Source organism: Ranitomeya variabilis, chromosome 2, assembly GCF_051348905.1.
Source record: "Ranitomeya variabilis isolate aRanVar5 chromosome 2, aRanVar5.hap1, whole genome shotgun sequence".
NCBI lineage: Eukaryota > Metazoa > Chordata > Amphibia > Anura > Dendrobatidae > Ranitomeya > Ranitomeya variabilis.
This window is the reverse complement of record NC_135233.1, coordinates 439,671,425-439,691,089: the sequence shown is the minus strand read 5'-3', so window position 1 is coordinate 439,691,089 and position 19,665 is coordinate 439,671,425. Positions and strand designations below refer to the sequence as shown.

The 19,665-nt window shown below is 48.1% G+C and overlaps 1 protein-coding gene across 3 annotated transcripts in view; it reads left to right on the top strand.

The window, feature by feature from the left end:
- The window catches only part of CD82 (CD82 molecule), a 47,134-nt gene that overhangs the window by 21,552 nt on the left and 5,917 nt on the right, over positions 1 to 19,665 (top strand). For all 3 annotated transcript variants that reach the window (XM_077287071.1, XM_077287072.1, XM_077287073.1), the window contains 3 exons: positions 10,945 to 11,029; positions 16,575 to 16,647; positions 19,406 to 19,530. In XM_077287071.1, the coding sequence (XP_077143186.1) occupies positions 10,964 to 11,029; positions 16,575 to 16,647; positions 19,406 to 19,530 (264 nt within the window). In that variant the 5' untranslated portion in view covers positions 10,945 to 10,963. The remainder of the gene's footprint in view (positions 1 to 10,944; positions 11,030 to 16,574; positions 16,648 to 19,405; positions 19,531 to 19,665) is intronic.

Sequence of the window (19,665 nt, the reverse complement as noted above, 5' to 3'; positions counted from 1 at the left end):
TGCTACAATATCTTATTGTGTGTAAGTAATGCCATTCTTTACAGTGGATACAGAACTAGCTTTTCTCACAGCTGAGGGTTTGCTACTATTGTCCTCCAGCAATGCTAGACTGACACTGTTGTGCATCATCATTGAATTCGCAGTGTGGGAATGGATTTCCTTTTTTTTCTTGCTTTCCTTCCCCCACTCAAGGATTTGCATGGGAACCAGAGTTCCAGAATGGGGGAGGAGCGGGAAGGGTGAAGATAAAAAGGGGGTTTAGGGGTAGACAATGGCTGTCGGAGGACCGAAGTGCAGGGGACTGTCCTCCACCATGCTCGCTGGATCCAGATCTGAGCAGTCCTGCATTGACCACCACAGTGAGCCACGATTTTACTCCACGTTTCTGTGCAGCAAATATTCCCAGTTTGCCCGGAGCCGCCAGATGTGTGACGATGTATAGGAAAGCACAGTCTGTGGAATTGCCCTTTAAGCAATAATACAATGTATCGTTATCAGGAGGTAACTGACGTTCCATAAGTCACATTCTAGAACAATGAATGTGATTTTGAAAACAAAGAAGATTAAATATTTATTTTTAAATGTTTTAGAAAAGTCTCAGATGAATGAAAACACGGAGCCGATAATTATAATCTGCGCTGTCAGAGCAAAGCCACGGTAATTGCAGAGTAAGGAACAGGTCAAATATTTGGAGCAATGAAGCTTTAAATTGTGCTGGAATTAAAGGCAAAGATGAGTCATAGATGTATAGATGTGCGCCTGTGACATGTAGTTATGCTCAAGGTTAGAGAAATGCATCTCTTCTTTTTCCCTTTATTAGAGCGCCACTATTGTTGGTGGGTCAGGTCTGGTATTGCAGCTCAATTGACCAGTGATGACCTGAAATATCACACTGCATGGGGGAGAAAAAATCCTGGATAATCCCTTTTTAAAGAATTACACAGGTGCTCCTTAAAGGGATCCGTCATCACTGCAGACATCTGTCCCCATGAAATAACATTTCTGGAGCATATTTTCCTAAACTCTACATTGTTCCGTTCCTCTGTTTTTCCTGTTGCAGGCGAGTCTCTAAATACTCTGCCACTAACGAATCCATGCTGACAGTTTAATACTTTATAGGGACGTACCATTTCCCTTATCAGAGTGGTAAATTCCCATCGTCACTTTATTCATACATTTTTATGAGGGCGCGTTGCTTGGGGGCTGGACGGGAGTATTTGGGGGGGCTGGATGGGAGCGTTGCTTGGGGGCTGGACGGGAGTATTTGGGGGGACTGGACGGGAGCGTTGCTTGGGGGCTGGACGGGAGTATTTGGGGGGCTGGATGGGAGTGTTGCTTGGGGTCTGGACGGGAGTATTTGGGGGGGCTGGACGGGAGCGTTGCTTGGGGGCTGGACGGGAGTATTTGGGGGGGGCTGGACGGGAGCGTTGCTTGGGGGCTGGACGGGAGTATTTGGGGGGGGCTGGACGGGAGCGTTGCTTGGGGGCTGGACGGGAGTATTTGGGGGGGCTGGACGGGAGCGTTGCTTGGGGGCTGGACGGGAGTATTTGGGGGGCTGGATGGGAGTGTTGCTTGGGGACTGGATATGAGCGCTGGACAGGAGCGTTGCTTGGGGGCTGGATATGAGTGATGGATGGGAGCACTGCTTGGGGGCTGGACGGGAGTGTTTTTTTTTCTGACTGTTAATGAATATTACACCAGCCCTCAATATCATTCAAATGTTGTCAAATTTTTTTCATTTTTTTTTATTTGATCTGACCGTTGGTCATGGACCCCGTAGATTATCGGCAGACCCCATAGACTATCACAGGTACAAAGTGACGCACATCATTAGTATGCAAAAATTGGTTGTGTGAATGAGGCTGAACACAGAATATTCATAACACCGCCTTTTAACAAACCCCCAGAATTGTATATTTCCTACGACGGGCATGTTTGGGGTGGTGACCAGTCCAATGTGGGCATGTACGTGTCTGTGGTGGGCACCGGTTGTCCTGGTCCGCTCGTTATAAGAAGCATGCATCTGCTGCCATTCCGGGCATGGGAAGTGTTCTGTAATTCACACTTCTCGGGCATTTCCATCGTTATTAGGACATGGGGCGGATCGCATGCTGGATCAATGCCCTACAATAAAACCTGCCAAGACCTGGAGACGTCTGTGTGCCAGGTAGATTTCCAGGTGGTTTCTCTGCTTGTGTAACGTGATCTCCGTCCTATCCTGCTCTGGAGGACTCGGCCCCTGCACAGGTTACACACAGGACACTGATTTCCTTAAGGAAGTGTAATACCGCATTTCTCCTGTGGGGGTGCTGTGGGAGAACCGAGCATTTGAGACAGTGTTTCTCAGCATAAGGCTTATTGTTAGCGGTCTGGTCAGTTTGTCAGGGGACCCATTTAGCAAATATGGTCTATCGAATATGAGGCAAATCCTTCAAATTAAAGATGGATACCAGTAGGGGATGGGGGCTGTGTTTTCTTCCGGACTATTCACAGAACAACAAAAGAAGTTCAGAAATTGAAGAGCTGATTTGCAATGTGATTATACCACCACCTGGACTGACCCTAACTATAGGAAGTCCCCTCCCGGACCCCCTGCTGTTACAGCAGGTTTCCATCCTTCCCTTCTGTGTAAGCAAAGAGAAAGGATCCGCTTGTAGGTTTACATATTAAAATGTCCTTGTAAAGTGGTTTATGAGACAAGGAGTTTTTACAGAAATGGCGCCTCCCTTGTCTATAGGCCGCGTCTGGTATTGCAGCCGGAGTGCTTTACACATGGCAGAGCAGTCACATAAGGCTTGATAGTGGCAGTCTCTGTTTCTTAGGGGAAGGGGAGTCCTTTTTCTAATCATGGGCAATCCCCTTTAAGTGATGAGTGCCTACTGGTGCCCCCTATAGGCCCACTTGTCATATTAGTCAGAACAGAACTGCACCTTTTTTTCCAGTGATTCAAAGTAAGAAAAATCTTTGTCTTACTTGTTTTATTTCCCCACAATCTAAAGGCTCATCTATATATATATATATATATATATATATATATATATATATATATATATATATATATATATATATATAATATTGTCTAAGGGGTACTTCCGTCCTTCTGTCTGTCCTTCTGTCTGTCCTTCTGTCTGTCCTTCTGTCTGTCCTTCTGTCTGTCGGCAACTTCCGTCACGGTTATTCATTCGCTGATTGGTCTCGCCAGCTGCCTGTCATGGCTGCCGCGACCAATCAGCGACGGGCACAGTCCGATTCGTCCCTCCCTACTCCCCTGCAGTCACTGCCCGGCGCCCGCTCCATACTCCCCGCAGTCACAGCTCACACAGGGTTAATGCCAGCGGTAACGGACCGCGTTATGCAGCGGGTAACTCACTCCGTCACCGCCGCTATTAACCCTGTGTGACCAAGTTTTTACTATTGAGGCTGCCTATGCAGCCTCAATAGTAAAAACATCTAATGTGAAAAATAATCATCTATGGGGCCATAACTGCATGGAGCATTATATGGAGCATCTATGGGGCCATAAAGACCTGCATGGAGCATTATATGGGGCATCTATGGGGCCATAAAGACCTGCATGGAGCATTATATGGGGCATCTATGGGGCAAATAAAGAACTGCATGGAGCATTATATGGGGCTATAACTGCATGGAGCATTATATGGGGCATCTATGGGGCCATAACTGCATGGAGCATTATATGGGGCATCTATGGGGCCATAACTGCATGGAGCATTATATGGGGCATCTATGGGGCCATAACTGCATGGAGCATTATATGGGGCATCTATGGGGCCATAACTGCATGGAGCATTATATGGGGCATTACATGGGGCCATAAACAACTGCATGGAGCATTACACTGTGTTCCAAATTATTATGCACATAGAGATTATGAGTGATAAGGTTAGAATTGTTTTGTTTGTCATTTAAACTCATTGATGGTGATATGTGTCAGGGCTCTTTATATCACTGAAAGCAATTGCAGATACCTGTGCAAATTAGTTTGGCAGGTGTGTCCAAATAAAGGCAAGACTACTTAAGAAGGCTGTTCCACATTATTAAGCAGCCTACATTTTTTGCCGAAATGGGAAAGAAAAAGGGTGTGTCGGCTGCTGAGAAGCAACAAATTGTGGAGTATTTAGGTCAAGGCATGACTACAATCAACATTGCCAAGACACTTCTTCGTGATCATCGCACAATCAAGAAGTATGTAGCTGATTCCCAGCACACACGTGTGAGTGCTGATAAGGAAAAATTGAGGACTCTTTCCAACAGGCAATTGCGTAAGGTTAAAAGAGCAGCTGCAAAAATGCCTTGTCATAGCAGCAGACGAGTTTTTGAAGCTGCTGGTGCCTCCAACGTCCCCAGAACCACAAGATGCAGGGTCCTTCAGAGGTTTGCAGCTGTGCGTAAGCCATCCTGTCGACCACCTCTATCCACTGCACACAAGCAGAAACATCCCAGTGGGCCAAACGATACATGAAGACTGACTTCCAAACTGTTTTGTTCACCGATGAGTGCCGTGCAACGCTCGATGGTCCAGATGGATGGAGTGGAGGATGGCTGGTTGATGGACACCCCATGAAAACACGGCTAAGGCGCCAACAAGGAGGAGGAGGAGTAATGTTTTGGGCTGGAATCATGGGGAGAGAGATTGTCAGCCCCTTTATGATCCCTGAAGGGGTAAAGATGAACTCCATAATCTATGTGGAGTTTCTAAAACAACACTTCCTGCCATGGTTCAAGAGGAAGAACCGTGCTTTCCGCAGCAAGATCTTTTTCATGCATGATAATGCACCGTCTCATGCTGCAAAAAACACATCTGCATCTCTGGCTGCTATGGGCATAAAAGAGGACAAACTTATGGTGTGGCCACCATCTTCCCCTGGCCTCAACCCCATTGAGAACCTCTGGAGCATCATCAAAAGGAGTGCCTATGATGGCGGGAGGCAGTTCACATCTAAGCAACAGCTCTGGGAGGGGATTCTGTCCACATGCAAAACAATTGAAGCAGAAACCGTCCAAAAACTGACAAATTCAATGGACGAGAGAGTTCAGAAGCTTCTTTCGAACAAGGGGTCCTATGTGCAAATGTAACATCACCTGGAATAAAGTTTTCACTTGAAAACGGTTTGATTTCATTTTGTAATAAGCTGATAATGCTTATAACTTCACAATTGACCATTTTTTTGTTCAAAATTAAAAAAAAAAGGTTGAAAACTCTGCTGTGCATAATAATTTGGAACATGCTTTTTGAGTGTTTATTTTTTTTAAAAAGATACTGTTTTCATAGACAGTTTGTTCCAAAACATTGCAATTATACTAAAATAGTAGATGACTGGAAAATAACAATGACTGCAATTCAGATAGGTAATTTAGAGAAAATATGAGGAAATATTATTTGCATAATAATTTGGAACACAGTGTATATAGGGCAGAGGTGTCAAACTGCATTCCTCGAGGGCCGCCAACAGGTCATGTTTTCAGGATTTCCTTGTATTGCACAGGTGATAATTTAATCACCTGCACAGAATGATTCCAGCACCTTGTGGAATGCTAAGGAAATCCTGAAAACATGACCTGTTGGCGGCCCTCGAGGAATGCAGTTTGACACCTCTGATAAAGGGCATCTATGGGGCCATAAAGAACTGCATGGAGCATTATATGGAGCATCTATGGGGCCATAACTGCATGGAGCATTATATGGGGCATCTATGGGGCCATAACTGCATGGGGCATTATATGGCGCAACTATGGGGCCATAACTGCATGGAGCATTATATGGGACATCCATGGGGCCATAACTGCATGAAGCATTATATGGGGCATCTATGGGGCCATAACTGCATGGAGCATTATATGGAGCATCTATGGGGCCATAACTGCATGGAGCATTATATGGGGCATCTATGGGGCCATAACTGCATGGAGCATTATATGGAGCATCTATGGGGCCATAACTGCATGGAGCATTATATGGGGCATCTATGGGGCCATAACTGCATGGAGCATTATATGGGGCATCTATGGGGCCATAACTGCATGGAGCATTATATGGGCATCTATGGGGCCATAACTGCATGGAGCATTATATGGGGCATCTATGGGGCCATAACTGCATGGAGCAATATACTACGTGACTGGGCAATATACTACGTGACTGGGCAATATGCTACGTGGACATGCATATTCTAGAATACCCGATGCGATAGAATCGGGCCACCATCTAGTGTGTGTATATGTATGTATATATGTGTGTGTGTGTGTGTGTGTGTGTATATATATATATATATATATATATATATATATATATATATATATATATATATATATATATATATATATATGTAATATCTATCGCATTTTGCCCCTGCATCGCTTGCACTGTCTGTGGATGAACCATGGGTGTGTCCGTTCATGTTCATTTGGAATAGTCATAGATAATAAGGGAAAATTACACTTGTATTGATCCATAGGCTTAAATCGTCAGCACAGCGACATACTCCAGTTTTACTACTTTTGTTGTTTACACTTACTTTTAGATCTTGTACCATGTGGAAACTGTCAGCAAGCAGGCCATGGTTATTTTTTTTTTTTATGTATAGTGTCATGGTTAACCCTTTTATAGTCAATTGTTGCGCGGTGCACTTTACTTTCTTAAAGGGCCCTTACGGGGGCCACGAAACGCTCGGTGTTCAGGGTCTCTCCACAAAGCTGCGTCTGTTCACACCTTGGCCTCGTTCCCCTCGTCTCTGCTCCGGACCCCCAGTTCTACATCCCTTCGTACACAGACGCAGCAGTCGCGTTGGCACTCGCTGCCTGACCATGTGTTTTCTATGGAGGATGGTAAATATTTATCTGCATGCTAATAACCGTCCACCGCCATCTAGCGCTGTCAGCCCTCTGGCTGCAGTCATTTTAAAGGAACAGGAACGTGAATGTTTCATTTTTTAAATTAGTTTTTGAGGGGCACGAGTTCTTTAGGGAAGTTGTGGCATGGATTCCGGCCTCATGTCCTTGTATTTAGTTTTGACCCCGGTCTCATAACTTGCGGGAGACCACAGTGGTATAATCCTTATACTACATCCTCCATCATTGATTGCCACAGGGCAAGAAGTGAGCCGGGGTCTTATGTGCTCGCTCTAGGGCAGACTGACATATCTATGGATCATATTTAATGTGGATATCTAGACAGCATTGATCAGGCAGGTCGGTGGGTTCTAACTGGAAACAGTCAGCAAGTTTGTCTCTGGACATTCCAGCCTTACACTATGGCTGGTCCAAATAACTAAAGCAATTGTTACCATCCACCTCTCGTGTCTCCCCTTTTCCTCAGTTTGTAAGCTTGCGAGCAGGGCCCTCATTCCTCCTGGTATCTGTTTTGAACTGTGATTTCTGTTATGCTGTAATGTCTATTGTCTGTACAAGTCCCCTCTATAAGTTGTAAAGCGCTGCGGAATATGTTGGCGCTATATAAATAAAAATTATTATTATTATTATTCCATCAAACAGCTTAGTTGAGCTTTCACATTGCATTGAGACAAGCGGTAATGTCATCTCGTAGTTCATCTAAAGGTGTGTGTGTGGCCCTTTAAATAGTAACTTTACAAACTCCTCAAAGTGCAATAAGATCGATGGTGTTTGTACCAGGAACTTTTTATAGGTGCAATTACTTTACCTGAAAAACGCTATTTCTGCCAAAAGCACCCGCACCGAAGCCTCTGATTTTTAGCTGTCTCTAAGCTTTTATGGGGGGCCCTGCTTTGACTATAGGGGGGGCTCTTACACAAATCGTAAAACAAGAACTGACTCCTTTATCCAGTGACTTCTTCCAGTAAACCACAGATGGATTTTTCAGGGCCACACATGGGTCAGTATGCCCGTGATGCTATCAATGGCTGTTAAATGGACATGCAACAGTTCTGCCTGACAATCTGAAGGCGATGGAAGATAATAAGGTGACCTTTTAGGAGTCTAAAAAAGTTTCTCTCCAAACTTTAAAAAGTGTCTCTCCAAACTTTAAAAAGTATCTCTCCAAACTTTTTAAAGTTTGGAGAGAAACTTTATTCCAAAAGTTTGGAGAGAAACTTTTTTTCTAAAAGTTTGGAGAGAAACTTTTTTTCTAAAAGTTTGGAGAGAAACTTTTTTTCTAAAAGTTTGGAGAGAAACTTTTTTTCTAAAAGTTTGGAGAGAAACTTTTTTTCTAAAAGTTTGGAGAGAAACTTTTTTTCTAAAAGTTTGGAGAGAAACTTTTTTTCTAAAAGTTTGGAGAGAATTTATTTTTTTTCTTTTTTTTTTTATCTTTAGCTTTGCACGAAATGTTCTGCAGCAGATCTGAAAAATTATCTCTCCCCTGTGTGTGATTTATAGAAATTGGCATCTGCAGATACAAAGTATTTATTTTTCCTCGTTTTTGTAAATTTGCCCAAGAAAAGTGAAGTTTTCTGGTTTTATTATTAGATGTTTAGTGCTAAGCGAGCTCCCCAGGAATGTTCTATGGAGTCTTTATTTCTTGGGTGCAGTCTTATCGGTCATGAGTTCTTAAAGGGGCGCACACAATCGAAGCATTACCTGTCCTAGGACACTAGATTACATTGGCGTTCATTCTTTTGAAATAAAGGAATTTCTGATTTGTATACAGTAGATCGAGGTCATTTGCTCTTTATGGCCGTGATTTTTCATGATCATTTGGTCTCTAGGGGGCAGCGTTTCATTTTAAATTACCTTAGATACCATGGGTGGTAAACATGAGAATTTTTTTTTTTCATCTTTACTTTACAGTGCCAGAAATGGAAATTCATTAATCTCGTATATGAGGAGCTTTTCCCATTAATTGCAGTTTTGGATTATTTTGCATGTCTTTATCATTAGAATTTCCGATCTATCAAACGCTGAATTAAAGGGATTTGGATTTGTGACAGGTTATAGTTAAGGGAATATCTGGGATTAGAAAACCATGGCGTGTTCTATTCTACTGAAGTAGATGTGGCTGAGCTGCAATACCGTAAACAACCTGTAGACAACGGTGGCGCTGAATTATTTGAAATAAATCCTGTAAAGCAATGAATTCTCGCAGGAAAAGGTTTTATGGACACTTTCCGCAATAAGTCAATAAAGATGAATAGAACAAGGACTTCTTGGCCACGATAATTGCTGGGGGTCGTCTAAGGCGAGCTGTGGCCATATTGTGCCAATCCACCTAAATAGTCATTCTTCTTGTGATTGCTGGTAATGAGCGAGTGTCGCCATATTGATCGCTGCTCTGGAATGGAGCTGAATTATAATAGTGCGGAAATTACCATGACATTGGGAATAGTGCAGGGTTTAACCAGGCGGCGACCTCTGACCCTGACATCTCTTTATAGGGGTAGAGTGGTGGTCTCCTGCGGACATATGCCCTTATCTCTGACAATCAGATTATTTGCCTTTAGTAGATGCTGGGCTTTGTGTCTGCGCCCCTGGGAACGAGGCCTCGGTGAAGTTCATTTCCATAGATATAAAAGGAGAGCGCGGACCTGCAGCTGCTAGACTGGGCTCTTGTGCAGCCTTTGTTGGTAGCCCCCCGTGGCTCGTTCATTAATGCCAGTGCAGGGGGGACAGGAGGAGTGCTCCTCCTATTTGGGGAACACAGAGGTCTCATTGTTCCCCCGTCTGCAGCCCTCCCCATGTGACACAATACTGCTAATGACAATGGACAGGTCCCCCCTCTAGGCGGCGCTGTACACAAAGAAGCAGAAGCAGGCTTGGCCGGGGGTCCTGGGTGGTAGTGGGACTCCGAATATCATTGCATCGTGCCAGTCCTCGAAGACGCCATGATTGAGAGGCTGCAGAGCATCACAGCAAAATGGTCCCTGCTTGTAAATGTCGACACCCCCCCCACCCTGACATGTATCCTGGAGGGACGGGGGACCCCCACATGTATCCTTGAGGGATGAGGGACCCCCGCCTGTATCCCATGTTATCACGGCGCTGGTAACTAACTCCCAGGCCTACTTCTGAGACTTTGTGGAATTGCATATAAGCGATTGTCCCGTTTGCTCAGTGTTCTGTTTACACCCAACAAGCAGTTTTTGTTACTGTTGAAATCTGGGTGTTAAATTAGGGCGTAAAGTGGTGTGGAGGGAGTGACGCCCGCTCCGGGCTGTGGGGTGTCTGGGCTTGTTCGGCAGGTGACACTACAGGCCCTGTATTATAATCCCATTATAGGACCGCCATGGGCCTGGGATCCTCAGCAGGGAATTAACTCTTTCCCGTGCACTTATTTACTTGATCGGCACTGGCTAATTATAGAAGCCCTCAGCACGGTGTAATGCAGACAGATAGCCGCCATCTATAATAACGGACGGTGCGACTGCGCAACTAATGCGTTCACCGGAGATTAGTGGTAACAAACGTAGATGTGGAATTAATGATGTACTGTCACTTTAAAGAAATCCTCTGAGGTCCATAAATGGCTCAAATCACTTTCCTGTTTTTGATGGTGTGTTACAATGTGTCAATGTAGATAAAATGTGTGTGTCTGGGGCTGGCCGGGGATGGCTGGGTATATGGGTGTGGGGATGGCCGGTTATGGGGCTGGCCGGGGACGAGGATGGCTGGGTATGGGCCTGGGGCTGGCCGGGGATGGCTGGGTATATGGGTGTGGGGCTGGCTGGGGATGGCCGGTTATGGGGCTGGCCGGGGACGAGGATAGCTGGGTATGGGCCTGGGGCTGGCCAGGGACAAGGACGACTAGGTATGGGGCTGGCCGAGGACGGCTGGGTATGGGGCTGGCCGGGGTGCTGGGATGCTTTTTGCTGCTTGATCCTCCAGTGGTTGGAATAGCAGAGCTGAAGTTGTTGACTTCCTGAAGTTCATGAACTGCAAAAAATGACCCTTGGCTATATAAATGTAAGGTTATTAACCCTTCGATGTCTATTTCTTTTTTTTTTCTTCTTTTCCCAGGTTCTAAAACCCAGAGAAAATGGCAAGTGGCGGCTGCATGAAAGTGATCAAATACTTCCTGTTCTTATTTAACCTCCTGTTCTTTGTAAGTATCGATGGGGCCATTAACCCTTAATCACTTCCTGCTAATATTATTCACAGAAATGGATGAATCAGCTTGATGGATTGCAGATAGATGACAAATATAATGGCCGCCCCTCCCCAGCCTGAAATGACTGATGAGAGCGAACAATAACACACGGTCACCTGCGCTGTCCACTCTGGGAGCCTCCTTTATAATGTTTATCAGCACAGTGTGACAATAATGGTGTTTTTGCCCGTGACCCGGTCCATGTGCTGGCTGGCCCCGGTCCATGTGCTGGCTGGCCCCGGTCCATGTGCTGGCTGGCCCCGGTCCATGTGCTGGCTGACCCCGCGTGAGGTCCCTGTCTTTTTCTCTTCTCCTCGTGTTTCCTAGCAGCAGTGTATCGGAGCCGCTCTTATCTTTCCTATTGTTTTCTTTATTCCTTTTTCCTTTTCCTAGTTGGGGTCCCGTACTGTGGATTACACAAGTCCGACCAAACCTCGTGAGGAGCCCGCCATACAGGTCATCCCGTCACTGCACCTGTCCCGACATGGGCATATATAGACACTGGGGGTGCGGGATAGTGATGCCAACACTTGGGATGCGGGATAGTGACACCAACACTCTTGGTGCGGGATAGTGACGCCGACCCTTGGGATGCGGGATAGTGACGCTGACACTTGGGATGCGGGATAGTGACGCCAACGCTTGGGGTGCGGGATAGTGACGCCAACTCTCTTGGTGCGGGATAGTGACGCCGACACTTGGGATGCAGGATAGTGACGCCAATGCTTGGGGTGCGGGATAGTGACGCCAACTCTCTTGGTGCGGGATAGTGACGCCGACACTTGGGATGCAGGATAGTGACGCCGACACTTGGGGTGCGGGATAGTGACGCCAATGCTTGGGGTGCGGGATAGTGACGCCAACTCTCTTGGTGCGGGATAGTGACGCCGACACTTGGGATGCAGGATAGTGACGCCAATGCTTGGGGTGCGGGATAGTGACGCCAACTCTCTTGGTGCGGGATAGTGACGCCGACACTTGGGATGCAGGATAGTGACGCCGACACTTGGGGTGCGGGATAGTGACGCCAATGCTTGGGGTGCGGGATAGTGACGCCAACTCTCTTGGTGCAGGATAGTGACGCCGACACTTGGGATGCAGGATAGTGACGCCAATGCTTGGGGTGCGGGATAGTGACGCCAACTCTCTTGGTGCGGGATAGTGACGCCGACACTTGGGATGCAGGATAGTGACGCCGACACTTGGGATGCAGGATAGTGACGCCAATGCTTGGGGTGCGGGATAGTGACGCCAACTCTCTTGGTGCGGGATAGTGACGCCGACACTTGGGATGCAGGATAGTGACGCCGACACTTGGGGTGCGGGATAGTGACGCCAACACTCTTGGTGCGGGATAGTGACGCCGACACTTGGGGTGCGGGATAGTGACGCCGACGCTTGGGGTGCGGGATAGTGACGCCGACACTTGGGATGCAGGATAGTGACACCGACACTTGGGGTGCAGGATAGTGACGCCAACACTCTTGGTGCGAGATAGTGACGCCGACACTTGGGGTGCGGGATAGTGACGCCGACGCTTGGGATGCGGGATAGTGACGCCAACACTCTTGGTGCGGGATAGTGACGCCGACACTTGGGGTGCGGGATAGTGACGCCGACGCTTGGGGTGCGGGATAGTGACGCCGACACTTGGGATGCAGGATAGTGACACCGACACTTGGGGTGCAGGATAGTGACGCCAACACTCTTGGTGCGAGATAGTGACGCCGACACTTGGGGTGCGGGATAGTGACGCCGACGCTTGGGATGCGGGATAGTGACGCCAACACTCTTGGTGCGGGATAGTGACGCTGACACTTGGGGTGCGGGATAGTGACGCCGACGCTTGGGATGCGGGATAGTGACGCCAACACTCTTGGTGCGGGATAGTGACGCTGACACTTGGGGTGCGGGATAGTGACGCCGACGCTTGGGATGCGGGATAGTGACGCCAACACTCTTGGTGCGGGATAGTGACGCCGACGCTTGGGATGCGGGATAGTGACGCCAACACTCTTGGTGCGAGATAGTGACGCCGACACTTGGGGTGCGGGATAGTGACGCCGACGCTTGGGATGCGGGATAGTGACGCCAACACTCTTGGTGCGAGATAGTGACGCCGACACTTGGGGTGCGGGATAGTGACGCCGACGCTTGGGTGCAGCAGAGTGACAGTTTGGCACTTGGCCGTGCAGGGTAATGATGGATTTTATGCCACTTTTGTACCTGACATGTATCTAATTTAGTAGCCAAGTAATGAGGACTGAGTTGCAATACCAAACTCTGCCCATGGCCAGGAGTGGCGCTCTTTCTGCACAGTGACATGAGACCTATCACTATTCATATGACTGTAGTATATAGAGGAAGATCGCCCTTCACAGCTGATACTTTGCTACAGTGAGTTTTTTCCCACAGACTGTAATTTCCTTCCTCATTAATAAAACGTCTCCTGACCCTGAAATCTCCTCCTCGTCCTCCTATAGGTTCCTTATATGAAGATCTTGTTGGATCTGTGTGCGGTGTCTGTCAGTATTTACTGTAGTTGTAGCATTCTCTTGGTGCACCAGCAGGATCAGGATGAGCAGCTGTTTCTGCCCCTCCTGTGAGCGGTGTGGATGGCTGATGTGGATGAATGGGTCGGAAGCTGCGGGCCGTTTCCCCTTCTGATGATGGAGCCGTGTATCTGTCTGCACAGAATGAGGAACAGATAAAGCTCCTGATCTGCGGCTTCCTGTTACTAAACATTAGGCTGTAACCTCTGCGAAATAATCTGTGTACGTGGCATCTCCCTGTCTGTCTGCAGGAAATGAGCTGTGCCAGGGCAAACCTAGGGGGCGCCATAGCCAAAGGTGGGCACACTGCATTTGCATAGATTCTTCTCTCGCCCCATGTGCTACAATGTATCAGTGCAGGTAAAATGTATCATCCCGAAGTCTGAGAAGACTGATGGGATTATAGCGAGTCCTCTCACACCCTCAAGTTTTGGGCTCTGTACGGGTTTTATGCACCTGGATGTAACCATGAATCCTTCCATCTGCCGACAACAAGCAGAGATCTTGAAACTGTCAACAAATTGTAACAAAAAAGGGCCCAATTCATCATTTTTGAGGTTTTTTTTTCTGTGCATTAATCAATGACTTTTTATTTTTTTGCACAATTTTTCAATATGGCATAAGCAGTTCATGAATTAAAAACGTTCTTTATTTTAGTCTTAAACTCTTTTTTGTAGCCAAAATTCTCCTGTTCCGTTAAAATGTCACTCACAAGTTTAACATTTTGCTCCAAAAACTTTTTGCTGTGAAAAGAAAACAAAAGCAAAAAGTTCGTTGAATGGGGCAACTTTGCAAAACTTTTGCAACTTTTTAAAAAGTTGCAGTTACTGAATGTAGCATTTGGGGAAAATATGAAAACACCAAAAACTAGAAGAAGGAAAAAAAAAAAAAGTTGCAATAATGCATCGAGGCCAAAGTTTGATAGAAAGTATCAGCCGGTGTTTTGCAACAACTGGACGGTCGCATCCTGTATAAGAACGGGAGCCGTTGTAACCGCCGAGCAGTGAAGGGTTAAGCGCGGCTGCGCTGCAGCTGTTTGGACATTCCCCACGCACTGACATGGAGCAGCTGTGGGATTGGCCCCCGTGCTCCTCTGCTGCCCCCCAACTGTACTTTAAAGGACAGCTGGACCCATCCTGGGAATTTAGGGAATGCCTGCATTAACCCTTTCTGTGCCGCATGTCCGTAAGCACCAGTCATTGGCGCCGTAAGCCGAGATTCCTGGAAAAGACCGCGCTGAAGCGGTCACGACGCTGGTGAGCCAGAGGTCGGTCTCCTTGGCGTGCGAATGGACAATAAATCCTGGGGTAACTTGCAGTTTGCAGAGGGTTCTGTAACTTTCTATAAACCTGTGCAATCTTTCCACCATTTTCTTTATTTATTTTTTGTAAAGATTGCTGCTTGTTGTCAGTAAATAGAAGCATTCCCGATTTTTCAGCCTGTACGGTCCTGGCCGTTTGTAGTGTTATAAATGACAGCTGGGGGGCGCTGTTTCAGGCCCTGAAGTGTCACTTTCTGAATTATACCCCGTACCAGACAATGCTCTGCGAGCTAAATCCATACAGTTCACCTGCACTGATACATTGTAACAATTAGATTCCGCTCATGTCAGCAGAGATCTGATTTCCCCTTGACAAATATTCGTTCCCTCTGGGACTGGACATTTCGCCGTGTGGTGGCAGTGACCGCCAGACAGGGCGGCCGGTATCTGCCCGTACACCCAGGAGGTGGCAAGAAACCGGAGAGCAGCCAGGGCTGTGGAGTCGGGGTCGTGGAGTCTGAGTCAGTGTTATGGAAATTGAGGAGTCGGAGGTTTGGCTTACCGACTCCATAGCCCTGAGAGCAGCCGGTGTCCCTGTGCGGGTTGGGGGTCCGCGTGACTCCACACATAGGAAACTGTATAAAGTGCATTCCGAAGAGTATTGGAGGGTACCAGGCGCCGCACATCCCATACGCCCCAGAGCCGAAGGCATAATCACCGGTAACTCCCTACAACCACCGGGCCAAAGAGCTGACAATCTACCTAGATTGATATCCCGTTGCATAAGTAAATATTCCTGTGCGGTAATTTCTGGGAAGAGGCGCTCTCCTGGACAATCCCTGTAAGCTTCAGCGCAGCAGCGCCACCTAGTGGCTTTATTATCGCAAACTATTGGGAGATTGGGATCGATCTGAACAGACGGACACTAATGTCAGTTTAGGTTCATGCTGCGTAATTAATAAATAGGAATCTGGAAAAATCCTCCATGACTTTAATTTGCAGTGGAGTGCATGCTGGGACTTGTAGTTTTGCATGAACTGACCATGTGGCCATACTCCCCAATCACGCCGCTTCTGATATTTACCCCCCGATTCTGTTATCTGGGCTGCGGTGAACGCTCCATTGGCCGCTAACGTCTTCCTTTAGAGCCGCTGATTAGTGTCGCTGCTTATCGAAGCCGTGTACTTTCTTTGCTGAGGGTTTTTGTGTAGATTCAGCAAGTTCCTCCAGGTTCCTCATCTCGCTGAGCAGGTCTGTCCAGGTGCAGCAGGGCGGCATTAACCCTTCCACTCCTGACCCCTCACTTTCGGCTCATTGGGTAAAGCTGAGGTCCGAACACCGGGATCATATCGTCCATTCCCCTTTTCTATTTTTGTTAATGGAAACATGTAGGAAGGTTTCAGCCGCAGCAGATAACAGATCCATCCCTGGATCCTCGGGGGAGGATCATTGATTGCCCCCATATTGGGGTTCTGATGCAAAGTTTCATATCCAGCTGCCAGGGCATGCTGAGGGTTGTAGTTCTGCAACGGCCAGAGTGTCACTGGTGGAGATCCACTGAAAGTCTCGTGCAGGTAGGAGTCATCATCTGCTATACTCCAGTCACATCCAGAGCTGCGTCTAATGTACGGTGTGATCAGTCCTCCTGGCTGACGATCTGGTTATTAATCTCACTTCTTGTTTGCAGATTCTCGGAGCCGTGATCCTCGGGTTCGGAATATGGATCCTGGTGGATAAAACCAGTTTCATCGCCGTCTTACGTAAGTTCTGCTAAGTCCAGAAAAATCTAAACCTACAAAATGGTAATTTTATGAAGATACTTGGGAAGTGCTTTGACACACCAGGTTTCTTCCTCCCTGGCGCTATTCCCCAGCACCACTTTCCTCTGCTTCACTGATTGGCCTGACTACAAAGGATAATGAGCCAAAGCAGAAGCTCCATTTGCAGACACGTGTTTCAGATTTTTGCCTCTCATCAGTGCAAAGCAGGAGATCTGGATGGCTGGGTGAGAGGCCTAGGATGGGGTCTTAAAGGGGTAAAATTTCTCATAGTGTAGAGTACCAGTTTGACATGGGGACACCTGTAGGTCCTGTAAACCTCCTCTGGAAATGTAAATATGCAAGTAGTCTCTAGATAGGGAGAGTAGAATGGGGGGCGCTGGAGGTCCAGTCTTCTTCCTCTCTGAGGAGGCTGCTTACATTTTAATTCCTAGAATTCCATTTCTGGAGTTAATAGCAGCACCAGAGTGGCATAACTTCTGATAAATTTGATGGGCGGGCATAGACTGTCCCCATCTGTCCTGTGCTGTCTCCCTATTGGCCGGGACAGGCGGGCATAGACTCTCCCCTTCCCTCCTGTGCTGTCTCCCTATTGGCCGGGACAGGCGGGCATAGACTCTCCCCATCTGTCCTGTGCTGTCTCCCTATTGGCCGGGACAGGCGGGCATAGACTCTCCCCATCCGTCCTGTGCTGTCTCCCTATTGGCCGGGACAGGCGGGCATAGACTCTCCCCATCCGTCCTGTGCTGTCTCCCTATTGGCCGGGACAGGCGGGCATAGGCTCTCCCCATCCCTCCTGTGCTGTCTCCCTATTGGCTGGGACAGGCGGGCATAGACTCTCCCCATCTGTCCTGTGCTGTCTCCCTATTGGCCGGGACAGGCGGGCATAGACTCTCCCCATCCCTCCTGTGCTGTCTTCCTATTGGCCGGGACAGGCGGGCATAGACTCTCCCCATCCCTCCTGTGCTGTCTCCCTATTGGCCGGGACAGGCGGGCATAGACTCTCCCCTTCCCTCCTGTGCTGTCTTCCTATTGGCCGGGACAGGCGGGCATAGACTCTCCCCATCCCTCCTGTGCTGTCTCCCTATTGGCCGGGACAGGCGGGCATAGACTCTCCCCTTCCCTCCTGTGCTGTCTCCCTATTGGCCGGGACAGGCGGGCATAGACTCTCCCCATCCCTCCTGTGCTGTCTCCCTATTGGCCGGGACAGGCGGGCATAGACTCTCCCCATCCCTCCTGTGCTGTCTCCCTATTGGTCCGGGACAGGCGGGCATAGACTCTCCCCATCCCTCCTGTGCTGTCTCCCTATTGGCCGGGACAGGCGGGCATAGACTCTCCCCATCCATCCTGTGCTGTCTCCCTATTGGCCGGGACAGGCGGGCATAGACTCTCCCCTTCCCTCCTGTGCTGTCTCCCTATTGGCCCGGGACAGGTGGGCATAGACTCTCCCCATCCATCCTGTGCTGTCTCCCTATTGGCCGGGACAGGTGGGCATAGACTCTCCCCATCTGTCCTGTGCTGTCTCCCTATTGGTCCGGGACAGGCGGGCATAGACTCTCCCCATCCCTCCTGTGCTGTCTCCCTATTGGCCGGGACAGGCGGGCATAGACTCTCCCCATCCATCCTGTGCTGTCTCCCTATTGGCCGGGACAGGCGGGCATAGACTCTCCCCTTCCCTCCTGTGCTGTCTCCCTATTGGCCCGGGACAGGTGGGCATAGACTCTCCCCATCCATCCTGTGCTGTCTCCCTATTGGCCGGGATCGGCCAGTAAATGCTAAATGTTGCAGAATTGTTGAGCATCTTCCGAGTTGAGCGAAGATATTTCGACTTAAGATATTTTATGTCAGATTTCTTAATGAATCGTCCATTAAATTTTACATTTACAGAAATCATGAAGTGAATAATTACAAATCCTTTCCCATCATCGCTACGACCTAAAAGAAAAATCACCAGCAGTAAATGTTGGCATTAATGTTTTATGTTTTTCATGCAAATCTGAAAACTGGGGATTGAAATGTGCTAAGATAGAAAACCTCTATGGGGAGGAGAAGTGACGTCCCTGAGCTGTGCTGATGTGATTGCTCATAAGATGCTTCACATGTTTAGAAGTGAAGCAGCGCCACCATGGCTTGCAGGCTGTGTTCGGTATTGCAGCCTTTTACATGAATGGATCTGCATTGTAATACCACTCAAAACCTGTGGACATAAGGGGCGCTGCATCTGGAAGAGAACTGACAGATTGGGTTATTGTGGCACAAGTAACATATGCGAGAAGTTACTGATGGGAAATGACCCCGCTGGATGGAAGTGTTGGTCCGATGCCATCTGTCGATCATTGACCTGTAAGGTTCTGCTCCACTGCAGATTGCAAATGGAAAGAGACTGTCAGAGACCGTCCTAACACAACACAGACCGGTCACATGGACTTCCGCAAGGAAAATAGAAAAGTCAACAGTTTTAAGAATAGAAAACAAGTTACTGCTTGTCCTGAGCGGGAGGCGACATATGGAGCCAGGGCTGTAATGTTAGAGTGGGGGGGCCGAGTGCTGAGGAGCAGAGTCCAGACCTCCTCTGGTATCAGCACAAACACTGCCCCCCCGCCGGGAGCCTCATGGCCGAGCAGTTGCATGCAGCCGAACATCACCAAGCACGATGCCCAGCGTCGGATGGAGTGGTGTAAAGCCGCCACCACTGGACTGAGGGCTGGTATGTAACTCTCCATTCTTGTCTTGCACACAGATGGCTCCTCGTCCTCGCTGAAGATCGGCTCGTACATCTTGATCGCGGTGGGAGGCGTCACAATGATCATGGGATTCCTGGGCTGCATTGGGGCTGTGAATGAAGTCCGCTGTCTGCTAGGACTGGTGCGTATTTCACTGACTAATTATTCCTTCAGTCTTAATGATGGTGTGCGGGGATAACATGCGCCAAAGTCATTAAGAGGCGAAACAAACTAGTTTCTGAAGACCTTGACAGTCGGGTGTAGCCCCTCTGTGTCT